We start from the raw sequence: 17,034 nt of genomic DNA, 5'->3' as shown, positions 1-17,034 counted from the left end.
TAGCCAGTTCATTTTTTTCTTGATTTCAAAAATAAGAAAGAACAATTGTTCGAGCATAAATGTTAAGCCCCCCCACCACACACACACACGTGCTCACATGCTGGTGTTGAAAGCTTCTAATTTTATACAAGCCCCATTTCTTTGAAAGATTTTCTCATATTTTCCCTGCCCTGACCCACTATGTCAGGGTCATACCCACTGTGTCAGATCTGAAGCTCAGTTTCCCCATTCTGTTTTTCATTCTGAGAGTAGGATGTTGGAGCTTTCAGCTCTTTCTTCAAATTCTCTCCCCTTTATCATCTCCCTTTCTTTTGCCCTGCTTCCCTATGCACACATTTTTACACCATTCCTCTCCTTTATTTGCTTATTATGGATATCGAATATTTATGGGGACTTTGGGGTTACCCGATCCTATGCTGGATGCCAGGCTTACAAAGATGAATAATATGGAATGTTGGCTTGGCTTCAGGGAATTCATAATCAACTGGGGAAAACAGATGACTTGTAAAGGTAGAGAAACACCATTCAGGGCACTACGAGCTATTTAAGCACAGAATAAAAAACCCTCTTCTCTGCCTGAAAGAATGTAGGGGATAAATGTGCATGTGTGTCTGTGAGAGAGAGAGAGAGAGAGAGAGAATGATTCCTTCTCTTGACAACACCCCAGTGGACACTCGAAGTGGGGCTGTCAAACACATGAGGCCACTGTCCTTCCACACACAGTTGACTCTGCCGTACCCTCATCTTGCCACCCCACCACTTCCATCATTCTAGTCTGGAGCTCCTCCTGGGTCTCTCCTGTTAGGGCTGTAATCGAAGGACTGAGACTGATACAAAGTGAAAGTCAAGCAAAGCTTTATTTCTCGCCAAGCATCGAGAATCAAACCGACCACTCAGGGCCGCCTCTTACAGAGAGGGCGACCCTTCCCTGCCTTAAAGACTAACTTTTAAAGGGCAAAGGCCATGTGGTTGGGCCTGGCCACACACAGATGCCCAATGAGATTGCAACACACAGAGAAAGCTGCATAGTCATGCTAGGTCACACACGGGTGACCAATTGAATCACAATTTACCTTATAGTAGATATTTGAACTAGCCTATCACCTTGGTCAGAATTGGCACCCAAAAGGGCCCAAAAGGCAGGGTCCACACTCCTTGGTAGCTAGGGAGATAGTATGCATGCCCCACTGATTGGATGTGTCCACCTGGCCTGACCCGCCCTTGTATTTGGGCTTTGTTACCTGGGACTGTTTTCCCCGACTTGCTTTTAAGTCCCCTGGGGGGCGGAGGGCAGGGTCAGTTTAAGTTTTACTGCATAAACGTCAAAATCACTGTTTAACCAGATGGAATCACTCTGGCTAAATAGGCCCTTACACTCCTAGCTTTGACTCCTTTCTCAGAAAAGGCAGCCAGCCCTTTAGGCAACCCTCAAAGTCAGTTCTCACCCTAGGTTCAACATAACTGCTAAGCACCCATGCCCCGTTGAGATATGAAGATGTATTGAAACGTGTGTGAAGTGCTTACCGTTATATCTATCTAGTACATAGAAGATGCTCAGTTAACGAGTTTTATTTTCTATTTTCTTCCACCCTTCCCCTAACTTCCCTACACCACTCTGATCCTCTAATCAATTTTAATCTCAATCCACCTCTAGGATTTGGAAACTGATTAATCTCATAAAACCCTTCATTTCTTCAAGAGAGTCCGTACACCTCTAAATAAGGAATCTTAGACGGCGGTAATTTATTTTCTCTTCCCTTTGCTACAAGGGAAGGTTTTAGAAGTAATGGCTTTTCAGAGCTTCCGCCACACGTGACTCTACTGACACCCAGTGGTGATAGAGAGAAAAAATTTTCCCCCTAAAGAAAAGGCAAGGCAGTGTATTAATTCGGTATCCCTGTAGGCAGCTAATCTGACAGCACGAAATCATACCCGCAAATTTGTCTGCACATGTCATTAGTGAGGTGGGGACACTACGCCTCTAGGAATTACTTATTATTTGCTTCTTCAAAAAGAAACAAACCATAACCATAAGGGTGCTGGAGGGGCTATGTTCATGTGAAATAAAATATACTTAATATGAAACATTATTAGAGAGAAAGAGGGGTATTTTGTAATGATAAAAGGGGCAACAGAGCAGGAAGAAACAAGAGTAAATGAATGTGTCCCCAAATATAGGAAGCACCACTGATTGAATTGAAAGGAGAATTCAGCAATATTGGGTTTCAATATTTTATCCTCAATCACTGATAAAAAAAAAAACTAGAAAGAAAAATCAAGAAGAAAATAAAAGACTTGAAAGCTACTAACCAACTTAACCTGATGCATATATTTTTAAAAACTTAACAAAATATAATATATATTAATAAAAATAATATTAATATAACATTATAGTATATAAACATAATCATAAATATATAAAACATTACAATATATAAAATATAGTATACTATTAAGACTCTCCACCCATTTTGTGAAAATGGATTTTGAGTGAAAATAGTGAAATCATTAAGTATCACTCCCAGAATTATGCTGTGTGGCAAAAGGACTTTTAAGGGTATAATTAATATTCTAGGAGTTGATTTGGGGTTAGTCAAAGACATTGTCTGAGCAGCCCCAACCTCATCACAAAAGCCACTTAAATCTGGGTCTAGAGATCAGGGACAAGGCAGCTGACATGTGAGAGACATGTGGCAGTGAATGGTAGATGGTCTCCAAGAGGCCCCTAGTTGACAGCCAAAAACAAATGGGACCTCATACCCAGTGTTGTTAGTAACTAAACTCTGTCAACACCCTGAATGAGCTTGGCATATGCTCCCATGCCCAAGATGATATGGTAGCTCTGGCCAACACTTGACTTTAGCCATTTGAGACCCTGGATGGAGAACCCCATCCTGTCATGCTCAACTCTGGACCCAAGGAAACTGTGAGATAACCCATTTGAATCATGTTAAGCCACAAAATTGGTAATATTGTATTGGTAATAATGTATTTACCTATTATTTTATATATATAATATAATATGTAAAATATATATTTATATATATAAAATATATATATAGATTATAGAAGATTCATAGGACCCAGTAGGACTATGTGTACAACTAGAATCTATTGGAGGGACAGGACATGATATCACAATAGCATACACACACACACACACACACATACATACATATGTAAATATATAATACCAATAATTTACCAATTATTAAAATATTGGTAATAATGTATTTTTCTACAGTGATAGAAAACAAATACCAATCACATGCTAGAACTTAAAAAACAATAAATTTTAAAAGATAGAAATACCACAAAGTAAGTTCTCTGAACAAAACAGAACTAAATGAGATATCAATAGCAGAACAACATTGTGGAATCCTCCACATAACTGTAAATTTAAATTACTCACTTCTCAATTGACAATGAATCAAAGAAATCAAAAAAAGAAATTGGAAAATATTTTAAAAATTTTTAAATTTAAAATATTTTTAAATATTTAAAGATATTTTAAAATTAAAATATTTTAAATTGAATAGAAAAGAAAGCATATCAGAATGTATGGGAGATGGCAAACCCTGGACCTAGAAGAAAATTTATAGCTTTAAGTCCTTATATCAGAAACAAAAATGTCTCAAATCAATAACCTAAGCCCCCTCCTACAAAACTAGAAAAAAAAGAAGGAGAGGAAACTAAATCCCAAGTAAGGAGAAATAAGGAAATAATTAAGTCTAGAGTGAAAAATCAAGGAACAGAAAACAGAAAAATAATAAAGAAAAATCAATGGAACCAAAAGTTGGTTCTTTGAAAATTCCAGCAAAACTGACGACACCATCTGCTAGGCAGACTAAGTGAAAATGAGAGAGAAGACACACATTATCAAAATCAGTCATGGAAGTGGAGACACCACCACCAACTCCACAAAAATTAAAAGCATTATAAGGGCATTAAATATAATTCCAGACGATTTCATGCCAGCAATTTATACAAGTAAATGAAATTATAAAATAGACATTAGTTACCCAAACCGATCCAAACAAATTAGAAAACATCAATATATGTATAACAAATGAAAACACTGAAATAATATTTGAATACTTTGCCACCGAGAAAAGCTCAAATATATCTATCAGCTAATTAAAGACAAAATTATAACAATCCATGACAAATTTCTTCACAAAAGAAAGGAGGGGGACACTCTCAACTCATTCCATTAGCCAGGATTACCCTGATACCAAAGCCAGACAAAACATTAGAAGGAAAGAAAGTTACATCTGCCATCTGCCATCTGCCATCTTCCTGAGGTCACAATGACAAAGTCAAATAAGAGGGCCGCTCTGGTGGGATGTCTGTTATCACCGTATCAGCCATAACCTAGGCAAGGGGCATCCCACTTGGGAGCTTGTGCGATAGTCTTTGTGGAACAATTCTGATGCCACTAGCTTCTACAGTGTTTCTGTGGCTTCAGTAGCCACTGACCATCATAAGGCGAAAGAGAGACAGCAAAGCAGGTGCCCTTTTTTGAGTGTAAAGGATGCATGTCTCCTTTAATCCATTGTAAGCTACATTCTCAAAAGCCTATAGATGAAGACAATTTATCAGTGTGGGTTGACTGGATTCCTTTGGCTGGCACTCCTCCTGTTGGCCAAAAAGGGAAAAACTCACTTTTGTTTTTGCTAAGCAGGAACACTAAAAACGAATTTTTAGCCGAATTTTGCAGTTTCTTACTCATTCATTTTGCTAGATCCTAAGGTCAAATTTCTATCATTTTCATATTATACCTGGAAGTTCTGTGATCAGTAACTGATTTTAAAGCCTGTGCTACTTCACGCCACAGTGGTTCAGTAACCACCTCTGTACCCCCTTTATCAAAAGCATCCTTTTTTTTTCTATAAATAAATCCCAAGCAATATTTTTAGTTAAAGATGAATCTTGGTCTTCAATGCAACGTCACTTCTAATGCCAATGTTCCAATGGAAAGAGTTAGTGTTTAATTTGTAAAGAAGAGTCATAGGACCCAGCAGGACTATGTGTGCAACTAGGATCTATTGGAGGGATAGGACATGATATCACAATAGCATTAAACTAAGGATATATGTTCCAGCTAAGAACTGCCTCGTAGTCCGTAATGCCAGGCTTGAGCTCCAGTTGTCTTCCCCTTTCCTCCGGAATGCATGTTCTGCTTTTGACAGCGAATCCCAACAGAATACCTCAGGACCAGGGAGCCCAGAATTGTAGTGGAGGTTGGACTTCTTATACCTGGCTTGTCCTGTGTGCATGTTATGCAACCAGCCCCAACAGCACACAATCTGTGGTCTCCTTGAAGCCACGTGCAAATCACCAGTCACACTGTTATCAGTCAACAATGCTGACAAGCTGGCACAAACCACCCAGAAACTCCTCAGACCCATGGTTACAAAGCAACTCAATGAGTCAATGTGTTCGTGTCTTGACCAAGGTCAGCGCCTTGCAGGCACTCCACCAAAAACAGCTCTGGGGATTATAGATGTGCTGAAATTAACCCTGACAACACAGGCAGGCGTTTTCATAGACTTGGTTTGAATAATCAGAGACTTGGTTTGACTAAGCCTTGTGATCTTCCATCCAGTTCTCAGCTTCCTTTTTTTTTTTTTTTTTTTTTAAGATTTATTTATTTGACAGAGAGAAATCACAAGTAGACAGAGAGGCAGCCAGAGAGAGAGAGAGAGGGAAGCAAGCTCCCTGCCGAGCAGAGAGCTCGATGCGGGACCCGATCCCAGGACCCTGAGATCATGACCTGAGCCGAAGGCAGCGGCTTAATCCACTGAGCCACCCAGGCGCCCCTCTCAGCTTCCTTTTAAAAAAAAAATTCTAAAATACATAAGTAGATCCTTGTGTCATGTAAGGACTGGAAGAAGAAATTCTGAATGCCATTGACTGTACTGCTCTCTGATGTTGGAGATAAGGGAAAGGAAACATTTTAAACCTTTCAAAAGTGTCCTCTCAGCAAGGAGAAAAAGCAGGTGGCAATGGGGAAGAGGCCAGGGTTTGAAGTTATCTTTTTGATAGCGGCACATTGAGGACATCACAAGAATGAGAACAGAACCATTAATGTACATGTCAGCCAGGGAGCTTGAGTCTAAATAATCCAATGAAAACAAACGTGATAGAATATGTATGGTCAGAAGAGTCCAGGAAGCTTTGTTTCTGAGCTTGGTAGATTGCTGACTATCTTCCAATACTATTAAGGCTTGCTTATCTCTACTGCCCATATATGTAAGTGGAAGCTGGAAATGAAGAAGTCTAGAGTAACAATTCTGCCATAACCATCCTTCTCTAGGACAGAAGGCAGTGGGGCAGCTGGGTGAAAGAGATGAAACACAAAGTTGCAAACCAGGATAGCTTGTTTAAAAGCCCAGCAGCCTAGGAGAGAGATCAAGGTAGGTGCAGAGCGTTTTCGGTTTCATATATTCTGGTAGCATTTGGCAATGATTCTGTGATGAGTCTGGGCTGGGGATACACAAAATCCTTCGACTGGGAGCAGATCCAGGTTTGCAGAGTGAGGACCCAGGGAGGGGAGCAGGGAGTAGGACATGCTTTCTCTGCCAACAAAGCGGTTGTTGTGTTGTATTTGGTTATTGTATTTTCTTGCTGTTATCTTTTTAGTAAGGATATACACACAGACAACACCGTTACGAATACTTCGCCTACTGCCCAGAGTCAATAGATCGCCTTTTGGCTTCATTTGCTTCAATGTCACATAATAAAAATAAATAAATCTTTGGAGGCATAGCTGAAGCCTTAGCCCTGAGACTTCAGTCCCTTTTCCCCTCTTCTGCACTCAGAGACAATCATTATCTTCCCCTTCTTATCCCTGTAAAAATTTTAACCACAAGCATATGCGCTCATACACAGGTTAGGGCAGTGTTTTATTTTGAAATTAGAGTTTTGGAAAATAAAGTTACCTTCTTCGCCAAAACGTGAGTATGCCATTTTCTTAAACTCTGAAATACACAGATAAAAGGAATTCACAGAGGCCATTGTACACTCCATGGTCAAAAGTGATTCAGGAAGTTCCTAGAGCAACGTGTGTTGTCCTTAATTCTATCTGTCCTTTTGCATCAGAATTCATGTTTTACCCGTAAAAGAATTACTTGTTTTTGTTTTAGAATTTCAGCAATATCTTCCTTTCATTGTTTATCATTAATTCATTTAAAAAGTAAAGGTTATTCTCCCACTAGATGCCAAATGATGGTCTAGATGCTAAACAAACAACAATAAAGAAAATCTTAAATTACTAGAATGTCACAGCCAGAAAAAGAAAAAAAAAACTGCCACTATGTTTTACATTTAGTTTGAAATATTTTGTAAATACTTGATTTAATCTTTAGGAAAGAAGTGTTTCAGTGAGGGTGTCCTAACCTGATAATCCAGGTATTTCTAGTGACGACGAAGACAGAGAAAACCTTCTTGGCACGAAATTTGGGCTGTGTAACACATGCTATATAATCCTTATGCTTTGATGCAGTAATCCTACAAAAGGAAATATTATAAATATTAATGTTAAATGGATATTTATTAAAGTAACAAAAATGTCACTTTAATATATGGCATCGTGAGAATGCTCAATAAATTATACCATTAGCCTTTTTATCAAATATTGTACAGATGTAAAAGTGATGATTAGAAGACACCTGGAAAGATTTTTAATATATAATGCTAAGTGTAAAAAATTTAGAGATAAGCATGCACATAAACCATAATTAAGCTCTCAAAAACCATTTATGTATATTTCAACAACTATTGAGATGGAATGGAAACAAATATCGTTAGTGGTGTGTAGTTAATCTAACTTTGCGTGAATTTCTCTGTATTTTTCAAAATCTTTTAATGTATTTATCACCTGGGTGGCTCAGTCAATGAGTTAATCTAACTTTGCGTGAATTTCTCTGTATTTTTCAAAATCTTTTAATGTATTTAGCACCTGGGTGGCTCAGTCAATGAAGCCTCCTACTCTTGATTTCAACTGAGCTCATGATCTCAGGGTCTTGGGATAGAGCCTCACGTCAGGTTTAAGATTCTCTCTTTCCCTCTTCCTCTGCCTCACCCACCACCATGGGCTCACTTGCTCTCTCTCTCTCTCTCAAAAGAAAAACAACAGTGTAGCTTTCAAAAGAAAAAAATAATAATTTGGGCTTAGAGGAAAAGCCAACAGAGTGAGATCCATTCTGTTCTATTCTAAAAATTGATCATATTGAAATTTTAGGCAATGATATGGGAGAATTAATAGAAACGCTTTATTTTTTTTTTTTAATTTTTTATTTTTTACAAACATATATTTTTATCCCCAGGGGTACAGGTCTGTGAATCACCAGGTTTACACACTTCACAGCACTCACCAAAGCACATACCCTCCCCAATGTCCATAATCCCACCCCCTTCTCCCAAACCCCCTCCCCCCAGCAACCCTCAGTTTGTTTTGTGAGATTAAGAGTCACTTATGGTTTGTCTCCCTCCCAATCCCATCTTGTTTCATTTATTCTTCTCCTACCCACTTAAGCCTCCATGTTGCATCACCACTTCCTCATATCAGGGAGATCATATGATAGTTGTCTTTCTCTGCTTGACTTATTTCGCTAAGCATGATACGCTCTAGTTCCATCCATGTTGTCGCAAATGGCAAGATTTCATTTCTTTTAATGGATGCATAGTATTCCATTGTGTATATATACCACATCTTCTTGATCCATTCATCTGTTGATGGACATCTAGGTTCTTTCCATAGTTTGGCTACTGTGGACATTGCTGCTATAAACATTCGGGTGCATGTGCCCCTTTGGATCACTACATTTGTATCTTTAGGGTAAATACCCAATAGTGCAATTGCTGGGTCATAGGGCAGTTCTATTTTCAACATTTTGAGGAACCTCCATGCTGTTTTCCAGAGTGGCTGCACCAGCTTGCATTCCCACCAACAGTGTAGGAGGGTTCCCCTTTCTCCACATCCTCGCCAGCATCTGTCATTTCCTGACTTGTTGATTTTAGCCATTCTGACTGGTGTGAGGTGATATCTCATTGTGGTTTTGATTTGTATTTCCCTGATGCCGAGTGATATGGAGCACTTTTAATAGAAACGCTTTAAATTGCTCTTTTTCTGAGGAGAAAAGAAATGAAGTGGAAACACTCCTCCAATTGCTGATTATTAAATAGCTCTGATGCATTATCTCAATAACATTACATCATGAAGTCCTTATGAGGTGAGATAAACACTGCTATTCCTCAATCACAACTAAAGAATAGAAACTTGGAGAATGGGGGCGCCTGGGTGGCTCAGCGGTTAAGCGACTGCCTTCAGCTGAGGTCATGATCCTGGAGTCCTGGGATCAAGTCCCACATCCAGCTCCCTGCCCCGTGGAGAGTCTGCTTCTCCCTCTGACCCTCCCACCTCTTGTGTTCTCTCTCATTCTCTCTCTTTCAAATAAATAAAATATTTTAAAAAGAAAGAAACTTGGAGAATGTACATGAATTTCCCGAAGCTCCAGAACAAATAACTAGGAGAGTTGAGATCTTTGTCAGGGTGTGCCTGACATTACCATATGCATCCTTTCAATCAGATTTCACCCTTTGCAAGGGTGAGCATCTTTGATTCCTGGGAGTGGCACCCCATTTACCTGTCCCTGCCTGTCTCCCCCTACTGTGCTCCAGAATTCCATAGTGCATTGATTCCATCCTGCAGGGCTCCAGAACCCAGGCTTCCAGACCTCCAGTAAGGGTTGCTTATCATCTCCTTCAGATAGATTTGTTGGGAGCCAAGGGAACAAGTTTTGCAGGTAATACCTTTTGCCAGTGTTTTCTCTTCCTATGAAATGCAATCCTTTCAGGGCACCTGGGTGGCTCAATCGTTAAGCATCTGCCTTGGGCTCAGGTCATGATCCCAGGGTACTGGGATTGAGCCCTGCATCAGGCTCTCTCCTCTGCAGAAAATCTGCTTCTCCCTCTCCCATTCCCCCTATTTGTGTTCCCTCTCTGGCTGTCTCCCTCTCTGTATCAAATAAATAAAATCTTTAAAAATATGTATAGGGGCGCCTGGGTGGCTCAGTGGTTAAGCTGCTGCCTTCGGCTCAGGTCATGATCCCAGGGTCCTAGGATCGAGCCCCGCATCGGGCTCTCTGCTCAGCAGGGAGCCTGCTTCCTCCTCTCTCTCTCTGCCTGCCTCTCTTCCTACTTACGATCTCTGTCTGTCAAATAAATAAATAAAATCTTAAAAAAAAAAATAAATAAAAATATGTATATAATCCTCTCAGTACTAGGAAGTGTGCAGCTGCTTTCTTCAAAACGCCTCCAGAAATGTGTGTAGCACTCTGCACCCTGAGCGTTGTGGGGCTTGATGAAGAATTCTGACTACGTGTGGTCTTTTACAGAATGAGAGATGTCATTGGTACCGGTGGGTTTGTTGAGGGCATTTCAACAAATGAAATTCAAAGCATGCACGTGGGACAAGCAGATGCAACTAATTCTGATGGACATCTACCCAGCAAGCTGCATAACTTCCTTAAAAAGAATCTGCAATCTCTGGGTGTAAGTTACCGTTAGTCCTGTAGAAATTGGGGGGGTGAGTATAAAAAATTAATGTGCTCTGTAATTTTATTTGGGATAAATTCTTTCATGCCAATTCATAAGATTAGGTAAGAAGTGAGTGAGGGCGGTATATTTGGGTGGACCATTAGGTCAAATGTTTTGGGATGAAGGTGTTTGGGGCTCCCAGAGATCAAATGGGATGTTTTTCCCAAATGTAATATCCCCATGATGTAATATCCATCAACAAGGCTTGATAAACCAATAGAATTTCTTTGGATTCTCTTCCAAGGATTATTTTCCAATTAAAGTGAAAAGATCACACGTGATTCATAGATGATCTTGAGATCTGAAGGAAAGATGTCTCTAATTGTAAAGAGTTTCTACTTCACCCCTATGTTCTGTTTTTCTTCCTCCAGGTAGCTCAGATAATGACTGGTCTGAAATGCTTCTTAGCTGGCATCATCGAGATTTTTTTCTACTGGTACATTAAGGACAGGGGTCTTTTATTCTGCTTTTATATTGGCTACCCATTCTGGGCTGGAGCGTCTGTGAGTATATCAATTAGAAATACTTTGGGAACCAAAGAAGTTATTTGGAAATTATAAATAAAGGGAAAATGTATTTAATTAGTTTATCCTCTCTTTTTATAGTCAACAGCTGAGATAGATTCATTTATTTATTTATTTAGCATAGCCACTGTATTGAGTAGATAGGGGATTTGTAGGAGAGAAGGTGACAAAAGTAGCCTCAGGACCAACTGCAAGTGTTTGGCCAAAATAAAAAAAATGCTCGAGTCCCATGCTCCCTCCTTTGAAAGGAGAGATCGTCCTTAACTGAGATGATCCAGGCGTACATTAGAACGCAAATGAACTTTCAGGTTGGAATATGTTTGGATAGATTAGAAGGGGGGTGTGTAGGGCAGATCATTCTTCCCATCCAACTTTGTCACAACTGATGGCATCTACATGGAGCCCTTGCCTCACCTTCTGTCCACATCAATATTCTTCCATCCATATGCCCAAAGTAGACTCAGATCCAACTTGATTCAGTTCAATGTTTTGTTCTTTAGGAATATTCTATCAGAATATACATATTGACTGGGTGAGATGTGGGGTTCAGGGTAGGTCATCCAGGGTGGTGGTAAGTGATGTGGATGGGAAAGAGTTCTCCCCCATGAATGTCTTCCCTGTCTTACAAACAGTTCATCATGTCTGGATCTTTGACCATCTCATGTACAAAAAAACAAACAAAATTTCTGGTGAGTATCATTTTCCCTTTTGCTATTTCATGAGTTAATAAGAGCAGTTGACTCTGACTCTCTACACAAAGCTAAACCAACACAAAATTTGGATTTTCCAGTCTATTTTATTGACTACCTTGCAACTTTTTCTTCAATGATCTATTAATTCTTTAGCATATGAGGCATATACTTAGCTTTTTTTAGGAGGAGAAAGTGTTCAACTGTATGAGTTTTAGCAAACACTTTTTTAAAAATCTGGTAAGAAGCAAAGTTAAGGGAGTCTTTACATACAGATCCCATCACAGTGGTTGAAGAGGTACATTTTGGAAGGGTAAAATGAGGAGGATGGTGCATATGTTTGTGCATTTGTATCAGGGAGCTTCTAATTCCAGGAGCTTCTAATTCAGGAGGACATATTAGAGATCACTCCTACCAGTGATATCAGAACAGACAGTTTCCCCACCATGTTGGCTCTGTCCATGACCTTTCATTTCAGGAGGACCAGGTATTTCCTTCTCTCCCATGTGTGAGGTGGTACCAGCATACCGCTCTGGTAAAGAGGCTGGGTTGCTTATGAAGGCTCACCTACACTAGCCCACGGAGTCAGGGTGTGACTCAAGGATACTGCCGAAGAGGCATCTAGATATACAAAGGCCCTAAGTACTTCTACTAAATGCATTATTCTCTTGCAGACTGGAGTGACTATTGGAGCTAACATCATCAGCACACTACTTTCAAGCACTGGGATAGTTCTTCTCTCAGTGAATTTAGTTGATCTATTCTTATCTGAATGCTCAGAGTTACGTGAGTGTTCACTGATTAAAACTTTTGTAAGTGTAAGTACTATTTTGTTGGATGGTCTTTTCACCTGTGATGCTTGCTTTCAGTTCTATTAGTCCTCAGAGACTAAAACCTACCATGAAGTTTCTCAAAGTTGAAAAGTAACAGAGGGAAAAAACAAACAAACAAGCAAACAAATGTAATCATGAATTTTGTTTAAAAAGGAAACAAAAACCTGATATTAGAATTGAAGAATTGTGTGAGTGTATCATTTGAAAAACATATACTCTTATCATTCCGAATTCTCTCTCTTCTCTGGGCACACTGATCTACGAACAGGCCCCCGCCCCGTCCCCACTGATCTATGAACAGTCTTTTATTGTTCATAGATCAGAGAAGAGAGACTTGATCTGGAACACGAATTGAAAATTAGCCTATGGGGGCACCTGGGTGGCTCAGTGGGTTAAGCCTCTGCCTTCAGCTCAGGTCATGATCTCAGGGTCCTGGGATCGAGCCCCGCATCATGCTCTCTGCTCAGCAGTGAGCCTGCTTCCTCCTCTCTCTGCCTGCCTCTCTGCGTACTTGTGATCTCTCTCTCTTTCTGTCAAATAAATAACTAAAATTTTTTTTAAAAAAAAAAGAATATTAGCCTATGGATTAGAATTAGTTAAAGTAGACATTTAAATTATAGTTAAAATTATATAAAATTTGGGAGCTGGTCTGCGTCCTTTTAATGTTAATGTTAATGTTAATTTAAAAGGCAAGTGGAATGTTGATAAATCCATTTTTTCTGCAAGTAAAGTTGAATCTCATGACCTTTGTGTATGTGCGTGTATGCCTGTGCATACATGGATGCGGGTATGTGAGAGAGAGAGAGAGAAACAGACAGACAGACAGAAATCCTGGCCTGTTCATAGTCAGTGTTTGTCTAATAAATGGGACAAAATGGCTGAAGTAGCAGTAATTCACTCTAGAATGTGAAGGGAGTTTTTTTTGCAGAACTTTGCCATTTAGAACTCCCATAACTCACATTTGTTTCTGTAGGAGTTCATGTCTGGTGCTCACTGAAGCAAGGTTTGTGTCAGATCCAGGCTTCTGTCTGAAGAGAATGTGCATATCCTGGATTGGGAGCACATTGTTCTGCAAAATATCCACTAACTCTTGCCCCTGGGCAACCAGGGGGAGCAGAGCACAGGCTAAAGCTAAGTAGGAAAATCTAAGCTCCTGCTCCTCTTCTCTTCCGTAGGTTATCGTGATCTTTCAAATGATAGTGACTTGTGTGCAAATGTTTATTTCCTTCTCGCTCTGTGGGCTCACTTACACTGTGCACGGCAATGAGATCAGCTGGGTGAGTAACCTTTTTTTATTGGGAAAATGAGGGAGCATTTAAAGCATTTCAGAGAATCATAGGTGCGAACTGTTAACTTCCATCTCTGGCTGAATCGAGATGGCAAAACCACCACCACAATCACCTTCAAAAGCCCTCTTACTGGGAAGACAGGGAGCTGGTGAATTTAGACAACCGTGGCTCTGTGTTACAGTCACCAGACAACCTATCTCTACCTATTTCTTTATAGAAACATTTCATTCCTCATGACTTACACAGTTTCCCTCATTCCCTCAAACATTACACATTCATTTCTTATTCATTCATCCAAAATATACTGAACATGTATTTATATTCACTGGGTTGTGAGATAAGGAAACAGGGGCTTTATCCATGTCTTCAACTAGTGAAAATCACATAGATACAGTAAATACTTAACGGAAGATGTCGCAGTGAAGTAAGAGATGCAGTAACTCTGGGAACACATAATTTAAATAGTAATTCCACACCTCGTGATTGTCCATGTTATCCCATCAATCATCTACATGCCAACATGTTCTTGTGCTCATGCCTACATATTCATATGTGTATATCTCTCACATAGCCACATGTCATCGATTCTGAAAGCCCTCAAAAATGATTGGCCTTGTGACCCCCCCCACCAAATTTATCATACCAATATTTCTGTTTCCATGTCCCTAGGATGAAAGAGAGAGGGGCATAGCTCTCTGTGTTCATGGATAGCATTTTTAAAAGATCCTATTTATTTGAGAGAAAGAGCATAGGGGTGGGGAGGAATGGAAGGAGAGGGAGAAGCAGACTCCCCGCTGATCAGGGAGCCCCACAAGGGGCTCAATTCCAGAACCCTGAGATCACAACCTGAGCTAAAGGCAGACGCTTTCCCGACTGAGCCACCCAAGTACTCCTTCACGGACAACATTTTATTATTTTTTTGGAATGGCCCTCTCTCTTTCTCCTCCTCAAACTCCTGTAGATTCTGGCATGGATTGTTGACTACATAAATACCCAACAAGATCAATGAAAAATGTATTTTACTGTGGTTCCAGATATGGCTGGAATTGCTCTATCTCTGCCTCGGCTGTCGTGAATACCTCGGCTGGCCAGGGTGTCTCAGCTGGGGCACTACTGACATTTGGGAATGGATAATTACTTGTTGTGGGGGTGGTGGGGATGATCTGTGCAAAGTAAGGTGTTTAACACCATCCCTGCTTCGATCCCTTAGAGGTCAACAATGTCTCCCACCCCCAATTTTGACAACCAAAATGTCTTCAGACATAGCTAAATATCCCCTGCCTGGGTTGGGGGTGGGGTGGGAGTAGGAGTACCACCAGCTGAGAGTCAGTGACCTACCTAGAGCATTGCAGGGATAAATTGACAAGATCAGACAAAATCACTGAAAATTGAGGTGAAATAATTGTAAATGTTATGATGTCATATTTCTAGATTTCTGCACTAAGTTGCTTGATCAGATCACATTCTGAAGATCCTTATCAAGATTTATTGACTCAACCTGAAATTTATGAAGACTTAGTGCTGCAAGATATAGATCCTGTTCACTCTGATCTGTGAGACACCATCATAATCATCTTTACCATACCGGGGCATCTTGGATACATGATGGCAACCAAAGACAGATTTTCTGTTAGGATCTCCTACAAATACCCTCCTTCCCACAGATTTCATCATGCAATTTCTCTCTCTCTCTCTCTCTCTCTCTCTCACACACACACACACACACACACAATTATCAGTATATGTGCTTTATTTTATAGTTGACCAGCAAGTATTAGTACAAGCACTCCATAGATGAATAGACCTTTTTTTTTTCTCATTTGGATAATCTATTACCATTTTTAAGCAAATATTAGTTCTTGGGTCTCACAGAGTAATTTGTTGTTACCCACTTGCTTCTTCCTAGAAACCGTACTTCCTTCTTGCTTGACAATTGATTCAAGTGAAAAATCTTTATACAAATAGTTTGGATAAGTAGTGGCATACTGTTCGGCATTGGGTCCAATCTAAGTTCCTTTGACTGCTGAATGTAGCAGCTCTTCCTTGCTTGTGTTAAGGTGAACATGAGAAAATAAAATAAGATACAAAGTGTAAATGACCACACTCTGATGTATGACATACAATAAAAATCTAAAGCAACTTCATTATTAACTGAACGCCAATTTAATCACCCTACCACTCAATGATTTTTTTAAAAGTAGTGTTGCTTTCTTCTTGGTGACTGTGTATCGCAGCATTTTAAAATTTTTTCATAAGGTGCTATCTAGGGTTTGGTTTCTCAAAGCAGGTTTTGAGATTAAGATTTGAGAGTGTGTTTTTTAAGAAAACAGAGACCACTGACTGGGAGAAAATATCTATAAAGCATATATTTGATAATAGTCATGTATCCAGAATACATAGAGAATGCTCAGAACTCAGTAACAGGGGCACCTGAGTGGATCAGTCATTTTAAGGAACTGCCTTCTGCCCAGGTCATGATCCCAGGGACCTGGGATCCAGCTCCGCATCAGGCTCCTGCTCAGCAGGGAACCTGCTTTTCCCTCTCCTACTCTCCCTGCTTGTGTTCCCTCTTTCACTGTCTCTCTCTCTGTGTCAAATAAATAAATAAAATCTTAAAAAAAAAACAAAACTCAGCAACAAAATACCAAACAACCTGAGTAATAATATGTGTGCAAAATAATTGAACAGACACTTCACCAGTGAGGGCATGGAGATTACAAATAAACACAAGATACTTGGTATCATTAATTGTTAGGAAATGCAAATTAAAACCATAATGAAATTCTTCTATACTTCTGTTGGAATGGATAAAATGAAAAAGACTGATCATAACAAGTATTAACAAGAACAGGGAGAATAGAAACTCCCATACACGGTTGGTGGGGATGTGAAATGATCCAATTACACTGGAAAACATTCTGGCAATTTCTTAAAAATTTAAACACCTGCTAATCACCCAGACATTCTGTTCTGGGTAGATACCCAAGAGAAATAAAGGTATATGGGGGGTTTTTTTGTATTGTTTTTTGTTCTTTTTTGAAGATTTTATTTATTTATTTGAGAGATAGAGAGACAGAGTGAGAGAGCATGAGAGGGG

At 39.7% G+C, this 17,034-nt stretch overlaps 1 protein-coding gene across 4 annotated transcripts; it reads left to right on the top strand.

Annotated features, from left to right (window-relative positions):
* The first annotated feature begins 6,022 nt into the window (after positions 1–6,022).
* Positions 6,023–16,566, top strand: LOC309873430 (membrane-spanning 4-domains subfamily A member 5-like). 4 transcript variants are annotated; one of them, XM_082749007.1, is made up of 7 exons: positions 6,023–6,419; positions 10,401–10,557; positions 10,974–11,105; positions 11,759–11,815; positions 12,490–12,627; positions 13,824–13,925; positions 15,369–16,566. In XM_082749007.1, exons 2-7 carry the CDS (start codon positions 10,402–10,404, stop codon positions 15,492–15,494), a joined length of 711 nt encoding a protein of 236 aa, XP_082605133.1. In that variant the 5' UTR covers positions 6,023–6,419; position 10,401; the 3' UTR covers positions 15,495–16,566. The 4 variants fall into 4 exon arrangements, with proteins under 4 accessions (XP_082605133.1, XP_082605134.1, XP_082605132.1 ...); XM_082749006.1 differs by having other exon boundaries at positions 6,278–6,419; positions 12,490–12,633; XM_082749008.1 differs by lacking the exon at positions 11,759–11,815 and having other exon boundaries at positions 6,250–6,419; positions 12,490–12,633.
* Positions 16,567–17,034: the final 468 nt, after the last annotated feature.

Source organism: Mustela nivalis (assembly GCF_964662115.1).
Source record: "Mustela nivalis genome assembly, chromosome: 9".
Taxonomy (NCBI): Eukaryota; Metazoa; Chordata; class Mammalia; order Carnivora; family Mustelidae; genus Mustela; species Mustela nivalis.
The sequence above is the reverse complement of the archived record's forward strand: the minus strand, read 5'-3'. Positions and strand labels throughout refer to the sequence as shown.